We start from the raw sequence: 12892 nt of genomic DNA on the forward strand, positions 1-12892 counted from the left end.
CCCGTGTCCCTTGCATCGGCAGGCGGACTCTCAACCACTGCGCCACCAGGAAAGCCCGAGAATTTGCATTTCTAAATAGCATTTCCCAGGAGTTGCTGATACTGCTGGTCCCAGGACCATGTTTGAGAACCATGGGTCTAGTGGGAGGAGCTTGGAGTTATCAGAACCTAGCAGCTCAGAAGAGGGGCCTCAGAGCTAGGACTCAAATATCTGAGGAGGGGGCGCAGCCTAGTCACTGGTGTCGTCAGAGGAGAGACCTCACAGGGGCTGGGAGTCTGGACTTAGACCTCCTGGGAGAAGGAATTGCCCAGTTGGTGCTGATACCTCCAAGGAAGGTAAGATGAGGGCTGTTCTGGAAGTGCCAGAGAAACGGAAGACTAGGACCAATGGCCACAACCAAGGTGAGAGAAACTGCAGGCAGAGAGGAAAGGGTCAGTCCCTTCTCCCTCCCCCAGCCATCCAGTCTCCCTGGAGTGCTCCCTGTTTGCAGAACCTAAAGGGAGAAGGAGCAAAGCAGAAATGCTGATTTGCTGAGTTGCAGACCCAGCACCACAGAGCAGAGCAGAAAAGGGTAAATTCAAAAGGTGAGTGTCCAGCGCAGCCATAAAGCACACACATTTCTTCAGCACACTAACACAGCACTCAAGTCATCGGCTGGGTTTCAGAGCCAAGTTATACAAGAGAGGTGTGGTTTTAAGTATCAGACTAATACTCATCGTGGAGAGAGGCTCAGTCCAGCAACATCCTCCCTTTCGATCATTTGTTTTAAATTTATTTATTTTTGTCTGCGTTGGGTCTTCGTTGCTGCGCACGGGCTTTCTCCATTTGCGGTGAGCGGGGGCTACTCTTCGTTGCGGTGCGCGGGCTTCTCATTGCAGTGGCTTCTCTTGTTGTGGAGCACGGGCTCTAGGCGTGCGGGCTTCAGTAGTTGTGGCACGGGGGCTCAGTAGTTGTGGCTCACGGGCTCTAGAGCGCAGGCTCAGTAGTTGTGGCACACGGGCTTAGTTGCTCCGCGACATGTGGGATCTTCCCGGACCAGAGATCGAACCTGTGTCCCCTGCATTGGCAGGCGGATTCTTAACTGCTGCGCCACCAGGGAAGCCCTTTTCAATCATTTTTATGCACCTTATTGAGTGGAATTGCGAGGCCAAATGCCTGAATTTCATAAGTTAAATATATATATGATGTGAATCCATGATACACATAATATTTCATAAAAATTATATACAATATTGTATAATTTCCTTTTTTATTAACAAGACAATATACTATGATCATCTTTCTCTTCCAATGGCAGCACATTTTTCTGTTTTTTAATGGCTGCCTAATGTTCCACTGTATGAGAGTTCCAACATCTCTTAATCTGAATAGATTCTTCTTGAGGGGGGCATTTAGGTTGTTTCTATTATTTTGTTATTACAGAGTTCCAGAGATACTCTTGTCCTCACATCTTTGCTCACTTGTCCAGTTGTGGCCTTAGAATAAATTCTGAAGATAGATAAAGACATCAATAGCTATCTATCTATCTATCTATCTACATCTTTACATCCTTTTAAAGAGTGTTGGGAAATCCAATTCAGTTTCCCAAGCATCTTACAAATTCTAAGATGAACAAAAGTATTAATAATTAAAGTATTACCATTGATTATTGTTAACACATTCAGTTTAGATAAAATTTATGATCTAGGAGAGTAACACTTTTATGACGTAGACAGATGTCACCAAAAATATATATTATGGAGATATTGTACAGTAGTATGTCCATGTAATAGTACTTTGAGAATAACATTATACTGTAAATTTTACAGGAGTTTATAACAGATCCATCTATTATTCTTACAACATATTCTTGATTATGATTGTATGTTTTTTGCCAAGTCTGTAGTTAGGTATCCATTTCCCAATTTCCAGGACATTTATAGTGGAATGAAGTGGCCACTTTGTGACTGAAATAAGACAGTTTTTTTCAAACACACTGCAGCTGAGTGAATACTGCTGGAATAGCAAACACTCTTTTTTTTTTTTCCCTGGTGTTTATTCCTGTAACTGTTACTACAGTCCTGTAGGAAACTGTTCCCGTGCCCACATCTCTGTCTTCGGAAACATACTATTCAGCTTTGGAGTTTATATAAAATTTAATTTTGAAGGCTTCTCATAGATCGTCTCATTTTCCAGTTTCGAAAGCCAAGCTCTGGAGTTGGGATTAGGATGAGGTCCCTTTATTCCCCAGTCCAGTCTCCGCTTTTTTTAAACACCTTGTTCCAGTTCTGTTCTGGTTGAGCACAAGACATGAGTAGGGTTCATAAGAGGTTTGGCTCCCAATCTCCAGAAAAGAACATGCCCCAAACTAACAGCAATACAGAACTGTTCCCAAACTTTTCCTCAAGAACAGGTGTATCTACATCTGATGAGTTAATTACCTGCTTCCAGGCAGGAAGGATACATTTAATTTTAGGATACCCAGTCCAGGAAGTTATGATGTGATTCTTGTCAGAAATTCTTTGAGGCCCAACTCTGCAATCTCACATTGGAGCAGTCTTGAGACATTCCAGAGCCTTTAGTTCTCATTTTAGACCCACGATCTCTCTCACCAAGACACGTCTTTTTTCACAGGCAGGCCCCTGCCACTTGAACATGCTGTGCGATGTATCTGGGAAAGGCCCCATCACTGCCTGTGACTTTGACCTCCGCAGCCTGCAGCCTGACTTGCGGCTGAAAAACCTCGTGCAACAAGTGAGTGCCGAGGACTTTGAGAAGCAGAATGAGGAGGCCCGGAGGACCAATCGGCAGGCCGAGCTCTTTGCCCTTTACCCATCAGTGGATGAGGTGGGTGTGACCATCTTTATGCTGGGGAATTTCAGTGAAGACACAGGGAGGCTCCAGGAAAATATTATTGTTTGTCATTACTGTATAGTAATGTCAGGATGCTTACTTGTGTAATTTCTGGGCTGTTCTTTTCACTAAGGCAAGCCTGTGTAACAGCAGAGCAAATTATTGATCAATCATACAGACGAGGTTCCTTAATAACAACTAGGATTTTCATAGCGCTTTACAAAACACTTTCACTGATACTGTCTCATTTAATCCTCAGAACATTCCAAGGGTCTACATGCAGTCAGCCCACTCAGCCAGTCAAACCACTGAGTTACTTGAAGGTGTGTTTTGCGGCTAATCTATCAATACATGTATTACTTAATCCTTGATGCTCGTTAGTGCTTTGTTAAGATTTTTTGTTTTTTGTTGGATGGTCTCTGTGAGCAACCAGAGAGACCTGCTTTGAAAGCATTCCAGTCGAAAATAATCATAGTGAGGTTCCCAATGCATAGAACACCCAGGTCTTGATTGTCTACTCTGTATAGTGGAGCTGACCTGAAACAACTCGATTTAGGCTTTGCCTGTGGTCGCTCCCGGGGGCACTTTGGATGGGATGGCAGATGACCGTTATTCAGGCCTGTTCAGGCTCCTTTATAAGAGGCTCACAGTCTCCCGTTCTGCATGTCAGAATATCTTCATTTCTGCGTCTTGCCAGAAACAGATTACCACAATATATCTTTGCTGTCCAAATTTTATTAAAAGCTGAGTTGCAAGAAATAAGATTTAGGGAAATTTTGCATAAAAGGTATGCCATCCTTCCATGCCTCTATGTATTTGAAATGGGATCTTAGGATCAATCAAAACCATCAGGGAGCCTCATTCTCACACCTTGTGAATCCCCCACCCCTGTGAATTGTTTGCTTATTTGCCCTTCGATGAGCTTACTAGTGGTCAGCAAAAAAAGACGATAAGGGAAACAGCAGTTATTTGATATGATATGTCCACTGTGCAAATATTATTGAGGATATTGACCTACTCATCATGCAGCACCCGCCTCAATGAGGATCTAAGAAAAATGGTCCCTCAAGCCTTCAGACAAAGAAGAATTATGCTCCCACTGAGAAAACGTGTATGCTTAGAGATTGTCACATCTTGTAATCAGCTCCACAGAATTCGTTACTTGGAGTCAAATTTCTGTTCACCTCTACTAAATCTGGTGGCTTACTTATTGGTGTCCTGAATTTACTTCAGCTTTCTTTTTTTCTCATCCTTATTTTCCAACCACCTTGGTTTTCTCGTCTATTTATTTTATTTGCAATGGCCTCAAATCCTTTTTTTTAATTGTCAGGGGCCTCGAATCCTCTTCTGAATGAGGCAGATTAAAAATAAATATGAATTATGTGGGCAGTGCTATCATCTCCATCTTCAGATTACAAAGTAAGAATCAGAGAGGTTAAATAACTTATTCAAGATACAGCAGGTAGATTGAATTATAGAATGGGGAATCCAAACCCATTAACTCCAAATTTTATGTTTAACTGTTTATTTATCTATATATGGCTACCTGGTATATTAGCACACCTAATGGAAATCCAAAGATGACATAAACAATCACATCTTGTAACTTTTCAGTTTCCATCTACAGCTTTAAAACTTCTTACCAAATTTGTCAAGAAATATTATGTCTGACTGATATGACCTTCACTTGCATTCCTCTTCCTCCCAGTTCCATGATGGAGGTGCCAAAAGGTAATAAAGACCCAAAATGGACACAAGTAGAGAGAAAACAGTTAAAGAGTGAGGAGAAGACTTCCAGTGAGACATCAGCTCATTAAAGTCTCCTTCATGAGATTAAATGGGAGGATATCCAGGCTTGATTACAAGGATGAATCATAGACTATTTTGAAGGAATTTTGTTTTATGGTCTTTAAACAATGCAGAAACTCAATTGAGACTAAAAGTTATGATCTAGCAGATGTCCTAATGGGGCCTGCCATACTAAGTGGAGAGGAATGCTTTGTGATTAGTGTATAGGTTATTTGGAAATTGCTAAGTCTAAAATGTTAGAGGGCTTCTATACCAGCCCTTTAATGTGTTGGAGTTGTACACACAGAAATTGCATCTGTTCTTCTAACTTGTACTTTCTCCAGAGAAAGTCCTGTAGAAAAAAGGGTAACTTTCTGGCCTACCATGAAATGATTACAAGTGCTGAATTTTTTGACACATTAGTGAAATTATTTTATATTATTATTACTTTATTTCCTGACGAAAAAAAGTTAGAAGAGAGATGAACTCTTACATCCAAATTATGACTGAGTATACAGGGGAGGCAAAAGTAGAATTCAACCACCAAGCTTCTATGAGGTGAGTGTTTTCCCTGATTCACTCTGATTCTATAAAAGGCATCCTATATGTTGATCCATAAGAAGGGTGCCACTATACTCCAAATTGTAGAGGAGTTGGCATTAGGACTCTTTTGGTTGCAAGTGATGGGACCCAACTAAAAACCAATTTTGAAAAAAAGGTAGGGACTTATTGGCTCACATAATGAAATCACAAGTAGGCAGATGTAGAGTTGGCCTCAGGATCCTTGGGTCAGCTGATGGAAGAGCATCATCTCTCATATTATCGCTTTCTCTCTTACGATCTCTCTCTCTCTCTCTCTCTCTGCCTTTCTCCCTCTCTCTCTTTCTCTCTCTCTCATTGTAAATATCTATCTGTTTCCTCCTAGGAAGAGGAAAACAACGGGTATCCAGTACAACTTCACATTTCCTCTTCTGCTTTATTGGCAATTCATTCTCATTTCAGATAACTGTAAAGGTGCAAGAAATTCATATAGATTAGAGTTAGGAAATATATGAATATGTAGACTTTGTTTGGAACCTGAATTAACAAACTAACTGTAAAAAAAACTGAGACAGCTGGGGAAGTTTGGAACTGACTACATATTTCGTGACAATAGGAAATTAGTTTTAATTTTTAAAAAGTAATAATAGTATTATGGTACATGTTTTTAAAAAGTCCTTATCTTTTAGAGATCTGTACTGAAATATTCACAGATGAAAATATATGATATGTGGGGCCTTGCTTCTAAGCTTCCAACACTGAATGGGGGAAGGTAGTAAGAGGGAGTATAGATGAAACCAAGTTGCCCATGAGTCGAAACTGTTAAAGCTAGGTGATAGGTAAATGTGGTTCGTTACATTCTTCTCTCTACCTTTGTATATGTTTACAATTCTCCAAGTGAAAAGCTTTTTAAAAAGGATCCCAAAGTTCTGAATCCAGACCAAAGGCAGTCTTGGAAACCCACGAGTGTCTTTACGGTGAGGTTGTTTTCCAGTAAGGGGCCCCTTCCCTTTCAGATGTGTCTGTTCTGATCACCCTGAAAATTCCAGCTTGCTCTGAGAGACTTCAGCTCAGTGTAGGCATCAGAACAGAATTTAAAAATTCTTCTGGTTGCTGTGGGGTATTTGGGATATCATTTATAGCCCAGGAAAATACAATTAGACATGGCTCTATTCGTTGCACGCTTGTGAGCTGCAGACCACTCATCAGAGTTTGCATAGCTTACTACAAGAGCAAGGATTAAAGTTCTCAGGGAAACTGGCACTGTTGATCTTTGCATGCATGACTATACTTAAGATACTGTGATAGTTCACATTTGAATGTTAAAAGTTACAACAGGAACTTGATACTTCCCTTTAAGTCCCTTGGTCCCTATGTAGTAAAATAGACAGACGTATCTCTTAAATTTGTCATTACTAAGCTTCTCTATACTTAGAACTTTAGCAAGTTCTAGCTGGGCATGTCTATTGAGAACCTACCAATTCAACCCCAAATCTCTGTCATCTGTTTAAGAAAACAGTAAACCGAGAAAGACACTGTATTATAGTTTTAATGGTTTATAGCCTCAGGTGAACTGTTCTGACTCAGATCTCAAATCTGAAACTCACATATTTACTAGTAAAGCCTTTGGCAGGAGAAATATTCTGTGTCCTTAGAACCGGCCAAAAAAAAAAGTCAACAATAGGTATAAGATTTTGCATTGCCATCTGGTGGATGTTACTAAGCCATATCCATATTCACATTTCCTTCCTTCCTCCCTCGGTCTCTTTGTCTTAAATGCTTGGCTTTCTGAAAGGAGAAAATGCTTGCTGTAAATGCTGACGTTGAAGCATAGGGGTTGGATAATAAACTGTCTTGTAAAAGTCAATGTGTTATTCTGCAATTAGAAATAAAGCAAATGCAAGCTGTCTTGCATGGTGGCTAGCAGCCTTCCCTTCCCCGAGTTAACTTCAACTGGAACTCTTCATGGGAATTCACTACTGATTTCTTTTACAATGTGATTAACAATAGGAGGATGCTGTGGAAATACGTCCGGTACCAGACTGTCCTAAGGAACATCTGGGCAACAGAATATTGGTCAAGTTGCTGACCCTGAAGTAAGTATGAGCAGACACTAATCACTACATTGAGGTCTCTCTTGCCTTTCAAATACAGACTGTGTCTTTACCCTCAGAGCTTGAATCGGGGAGGACCCCCGACACACTTTTAACAGTGCCCTGTGAGGTAGTAGAAAGAGCAGAGTTTGGAGTCAGCTAGTCCCAGATTCTAATCCTGCCAAGCCTTTGACAGTCATTCTTCTATGACAGGGAAGGCAAAACACTAAGGTTAGGCACGTAGGTAATTAATTGAGTGAAGTGGCCTACATTAAGAAAAATAACAGTAAAAGCCACTGGCGTGCTGGAGTCCGCTCTAACTCCTGAGAGCTGATTGCATACTTCTCTTCCCAACTCTTTATTCAGTGAAGTCACGTTGGTAGCTTGAAATTGGCCATGGTGAAATGGTGGAAATATTTACAACACTGAACTCAGAAAATGCTACAAATTAGAGCCTTTTTTTTTTTTTAGAGGCTTGTTTGTTAAACATTTACCAGCACACCACTGTTAAAGCACAAGGAAAAATGCAACTAAAATTCAGTCTCAGTGCCAGTGGACAATATAGAGTAGTGGGGACTGCAGCAAACTATCTCAACGGGGCACCCACTACTAGCTAGGGCCAATTCTTGCCATCCAAGTAAACAAGCCCATTTTGGTCAATTGTCTGATTTTTTTTTAAAGAGAAGCTAGAAATCCAGATTTTTCTGCATAATTTCCTGACTTCTTAAATATTTTCTCATTCTTAAGTACCACACATTTCAAAAAGAACATGTCTGAAATCTGGATTCATCTCATGGGCCGCATTTGCTTTAAAGCAATTGTTTCCATATTTTTTGATTGTATTTAGAAGTCACACATCCTCTGCACGTGTGTATAAATATTATATATATTATAAAACATACATAAATGAGGCATTTTGAAGGATGAACTCAATAAATAAAAATAAATGATAGTATTTTCTTCCTGCATTTCAGTGGATTGTCTTGCCTACCCCCTGGAGTGCTTGCCTGCCTCCCTCTCCTCTTTGCAGACTGCTGCTTTAGAGAATCAGTTCTTCCACTTCTTCATAGGCTCTTTTGAAGATATTAAGTTGTGAATGCTCTACCAAGGCAAAAGTTCATAAGCATAACATTTTTTCATACCCTATTAGGAAGGTCATCCATCTCTTGACGTCAATTCATGGACCCCTTAGGCAGCACCTGGTTTGCAATTAGAGCCTTTGGATTCTGGATTCAAGACTATGTTTCAGCCCTGGGGACTTCTCTGGGATTTTGAGTTCTTGTAAATGAAGTAGTGAGACCAGATCTCAAAGTTCCTGTGTGCCATAAATTTCTGATTCTGTTGCGGAGCTTCCCGAATTCTCTGCTCAGAGCACAAGCCAGCATGACTGCTTACACAGGTGTGGAGATCTCTTGATGTTGTAACACCCTCCTTAAGCCAGTTTTACCAGTAGGATGGGGGGAGGAGTTCGGACGTTTTGTCTTGTACACGGAGATGAGCGGCCAATAAGTGAGCTCTGTATCAAGCAACGGGTACAGAAAGGCAAACTCTAGCCCTTGCGAGCTGACCCGGAAGGGGGAACCTCCTAGCCCTTCAGCAGGAGGACTGAGTGGAAGTGGCTGATCGGTCCCCCTCTGCATTCATTGTTCAGGAAATCCACCCTATTGTCTGAGGCACTCACCCACCCACCACAGGAAGCTCATCCGATACAGCAACTATGCCCTTTGGGATTGGAGGAATTCTTCCCTGTGATGCATGACACTAAGTCTCCTAGATGTTTTCCATAAATAAATGGTAGCTCTTCTCACAGGTGGGAACACATGGTCACTAAGATAGTCATGTAATATTATTAAAAAAACAAATTGAGTCACTTGGATTTCTCTTGATGAAAATTGTGAAGTGTAGTTTCTAGTTATTTTTCCCCCAAACTGCCAAAGCAGAAATTAAGTAGAATCGCAGTGTTTGCTCAACGTATACTTGACCTACTCCACCAGTATCTTAAATAGTATTCATACCCACATATGCCTGCAATAGGGGAGATGAACCAAGGAGATCATCCTGTCTTTCACTACTTTAAATAAACTGGATAAAAGAAAGCAAGTTCTTATAGGTAAACCTAGAATGTTTAAATATGAACAGTAAAAATTTAATGATAATGTTAAATTTTATTTGTGGTGAAATAGGCATAATGTAAAATTTGCCATCACAACCATTTTGAGTGGTGTTTCAGTGGCATTAAGTACATTCACACTGTTGTACAACTATCACCACCATCCATCTCCAGAACTCTTTTCACCTTCCCAAATTGGAATTTTGTACCCACTAAACAATAATTCCCATTTCTTTCTCCCACCATTCCCTCATAAAAGTGGAATTATGTAATGCGTGTCCTTTTGTGACTGGTTTATTTCACTTATACAGTGTCTTCAACATTTTTCCATATGGTAGGATGTGTCAGAATTTCCTTTCTTTTCAAGACTGACTAATATGCCATTGTATGCATATACCACATTCTATTGATCCATTCATCCCTTGATGGACACCTGAGTTTGCTTCCACCTTTTGGCTACTGTGGATCATGGTGTTCTTGACATTGTTTATAAAGCATATTCACACACATTATCTTTCACAATGCTTACAACAGTCATAGGAAATGGGAAGAGCAGGTGTCCTTTCCTCACGTTACAGATAAATAAATGCAACTGGGAGAAGTAAGTAACCTGATTAAGATCCCAGAGTTAGCAGGCAGCGGGAGAGGGAACAGAGCCCAGGTCTGTCTGACTCAGTGCCCTCCTTTGCCATCATGCCTTACTGCCTCATTTCCAAAAGTGCCATTTGACCGACTCACTCTTGTCTGTGGTTACCTCTGCCCAAATATTCTTCTTCAAAAGTCCTCTTTTTAGACAAAGCTATCCAATGATAAGGCCATCCTCTCACATAGGCCTTGAGACAAAATTTGACCTAAGTTACCTGACTTCTGCAGTAACGGTGATCCAGGGCCTGATTACTAGGGCTCTTAGCTGGCAGTATCATGGATTGTTAACCTGAGAAATTTGGAAGGTGAACATCTCTGCTCCATGTGCATCCTATAACGTATGGCAGGATTATGCTTTGGGGATGCCCTCTCTTCAAACCCACCATTTCTGGGGGAATTGGCAATTAGGGCCGTATTTCCAGCTCTCATTGGATCCACACACCTCAGTGTTTATCAGCAGTGCTCAATCCCCTCCCTTCACCTCAGGTCAGCAGCTACCCTGGCAGTGGAGTTAGGAAGGGCCAGATATTCACACACATCATAACCTAACCTAAAGAAAAGCAACTGAACTTTTTTTTTGTACTAGCTGAAAAGCCCCAGCCCTTAAAATTGAATAATAGAGTTTTCTAGTCTAGCAGTAATCTGTAAACTGTAAACAAGACCTTTAGCTAAGGCAGAGACTCAATCCTCTGAAAACACAGCAGCTACAATGGTAAGAAGTGCCATACTGGATCAGACCAAGGGTCTGTTCCACCCGCTCTCTATTGCAGTGACACCAGCAAGCACTTTTGGGGAGAACGTACCATCCACCATGATCTCAAATGATTAGGAATTTTCCATGAACCTCCCATATTTCTCCATTAACATTCCAGTGTGATTCTCACATGCATAGAGCTACCCAAATACTTCTGAAAACAACTTACATTTTTAACCAGATTATATATCCAGGCACTTTCAGAAAATTCAGAATTATCTAAGTTGAAACTATATGTTTTTCTCTCTTTCTCTGACAGGTTTGAGATTGAAATTGAGCCTCTGTTTGCCAGCATTGCCCTCTATGATGTTAAAGAAAGGAAAAAGGTAAGAGAGCAAAAAATAGCCCAACCCTGAGGACATTGCATGTTGTTCGTTGTCTTGGGGTTCATGTTTTTAAGTCTCACTTCTATGTAGGAAAACCACATCAGATTTGAAAGCAAATGACCTTTGATATGTCCAGTTCTGTTGCCTTTGCAGTTTTTAAAGAAGTGACCTGGGAATTTATGTTCTTTGAAGAACCTTTACGAGAAAGTCGGCTGGAGGTGGTAGCCTGGCTGAGATAGAGAAGTGAAATAGTGACATATGGGGTTACACATAAAACAAAGCAATGTAAACATGGCTATAACAAGCCCAGTGCATGTAATGTTTCCTCAGTTTGGGGATTTTTTGCATTGTGAGACAGGCTTATCATGAATGGAAGGCATCTCGTGCAATGAAAGTCTAAATTTGCCATCAGGTAGAGACCTCACCAAGTATATTGTGCTTTTAATTGAAAAGATTTCTCCATGAATGTCTTAATGTTTTGTCGTTTTGTAACTCCCAGAGGAGGGCACAAATAGCAAAACCAGAGGAGACGTTTCTGCCCCTCTACCCATAACCATCCAGTAGCTAAGGAAGTGTGTATATTTTGAATAAATATTAATAATCACTAAGATTTGTATTGGTCAGGGTAGGTAAACTGCTAAAACAAGGAGACCTCCCCCACACACATTCAGTGGTTTAAAGCTGAATGGTTTAATGGTTTAAGTGGTTTAAATGGTTTACAGTGGTTTAAAGCTCAGATTTGCACAGGCAGAATCACCCGGAGGGCTTGTTAAAAGAGATGGTGGGCCCACCCCCAGAGTTTCTGATTCAGTAAATCTGGATGGGGCCTAAGAATTTGCATTTTGAACAGGTCCCCAGGTGATGCTGAAGCTGCTGGTCAGGGGACCACGTATGGAGAACCCTTGGCTAGAAGAAGGAGAATTTTCTGCCTTTGTCTCTTTGTCCAGAGTAGGGAGGTGCAGGGTCAACAGTGATCTCCTCCACTCAGGCATTCGGGAACCCAAGTGGCAGTGTCTCCTCCGTACATCTTCAGTATGTGCCCTCCCAGTCACTCTTGTCACTGCCACTACGGCCCCCGGAAAAAGGGGAAAAGATGGTGGGGGTGTGGGGTGGTGTTGGAGCCCGGAAGTTAGACACATCGTCACTTGTGCTCACGATTCACTGGAAAGAATCTAGTCACGTGCTCACTCCTAACTCTGCAGGGGAGGCTGGTAAATGTAGTCTCTGCCCGGGAGCCACTTCTTGGCTGTAAATCTATTAGTGGTGGAGGGGAAACCCAGCTCTACATGGTTCCTAAGTAACACCGCACCGCTGAGCTCGGGAGCATTCGTCGTGACATGCTGTTGCTCGAAATCTGTAATGGATCCTCACTACCTGCAGCATCGAAAACAAACTCCTCAGCTTCCATGCCCGGCTTTCTTCAGGATGGCTCTCATCTGCTTTCTTTCCCTCGAGAGCCTAGGCAGAGTCAAGCCAGGCTCCTTGATGTGAACTAAAGTCACTCCCTGTGTTCCAGCCTCTGAGATATCTGTGCTGCACTCTCCCTGGTACACAGTCCCCCTCCAGCTCTGCTTGGCGGAACCTTCTTCCAAGGCCTGTCCATCTCACATGCCTCCCCCATGGAAAGCATTCCCCATCCCCCCAACTGGATGTGACCTCTCACCCTCGAGAACTTCCACAGCGCTTTTTTGTATGAGTGTGGTCACTTATATTTTGCTCTTACCGTAGTTAGTATGCATTTGCCTTTTCCCTCATTCTCAATTGTAAACTAATTGAGAGCCAAAGTAATGCCTTGCTTTTCTTC

General features: G+C 41.6%; 1 protein-coding gene across 4 annotated transcripts in view; it reads left to right on the top strand.

Moving 5' to 3' along the window:
• DOCK8 (dedicator of cytokinesis 8) overlaps nucleotides 1–12892 on the top strand; it is a 223938-nt gene that overhangs the window by 88399 nt on the left and 122647 nt on the right. For all 4 annotated transcript variants that reach the window (XM_024734221.1, XM_024734220.1, XM_024734223.1 and 1 more), the window contains 3 exons: nucleotides 2614–2826; nucleotides 7171–7256; nucleotides 11022–11088. In XM_024734221.1, coding sequence (XP_024589989.1) covers nucleotides 2614–2826; nucleotides 7171–7256; nucleotides 11022–11088 — 366 coding nt within the window. The remainder of the gene's footprint in view (nucleotides 1–2613; nucleotides 2827–7170; nucleotides 7257–11021; nucleotides 11089–12892) is intronic.

Source organism: Neophocaena asiaeorientalis, unplaced genomic scaffold (genome assembly GCF_003031525.2).
Source record: "Neophocaena asiaeorientalis asiaeorientalis breed wild unplaced genomic scaffold, Neophocaena_asiaeorientalis_V1.1 scaffold256, whole genome shotgun sequence".
NCBI lineage: Eukaryota > Metazoa > Chordata > Mammalia > Artiodactyla > Phocoenidae > Neophocaena > Neophocaena asiaeorientalis.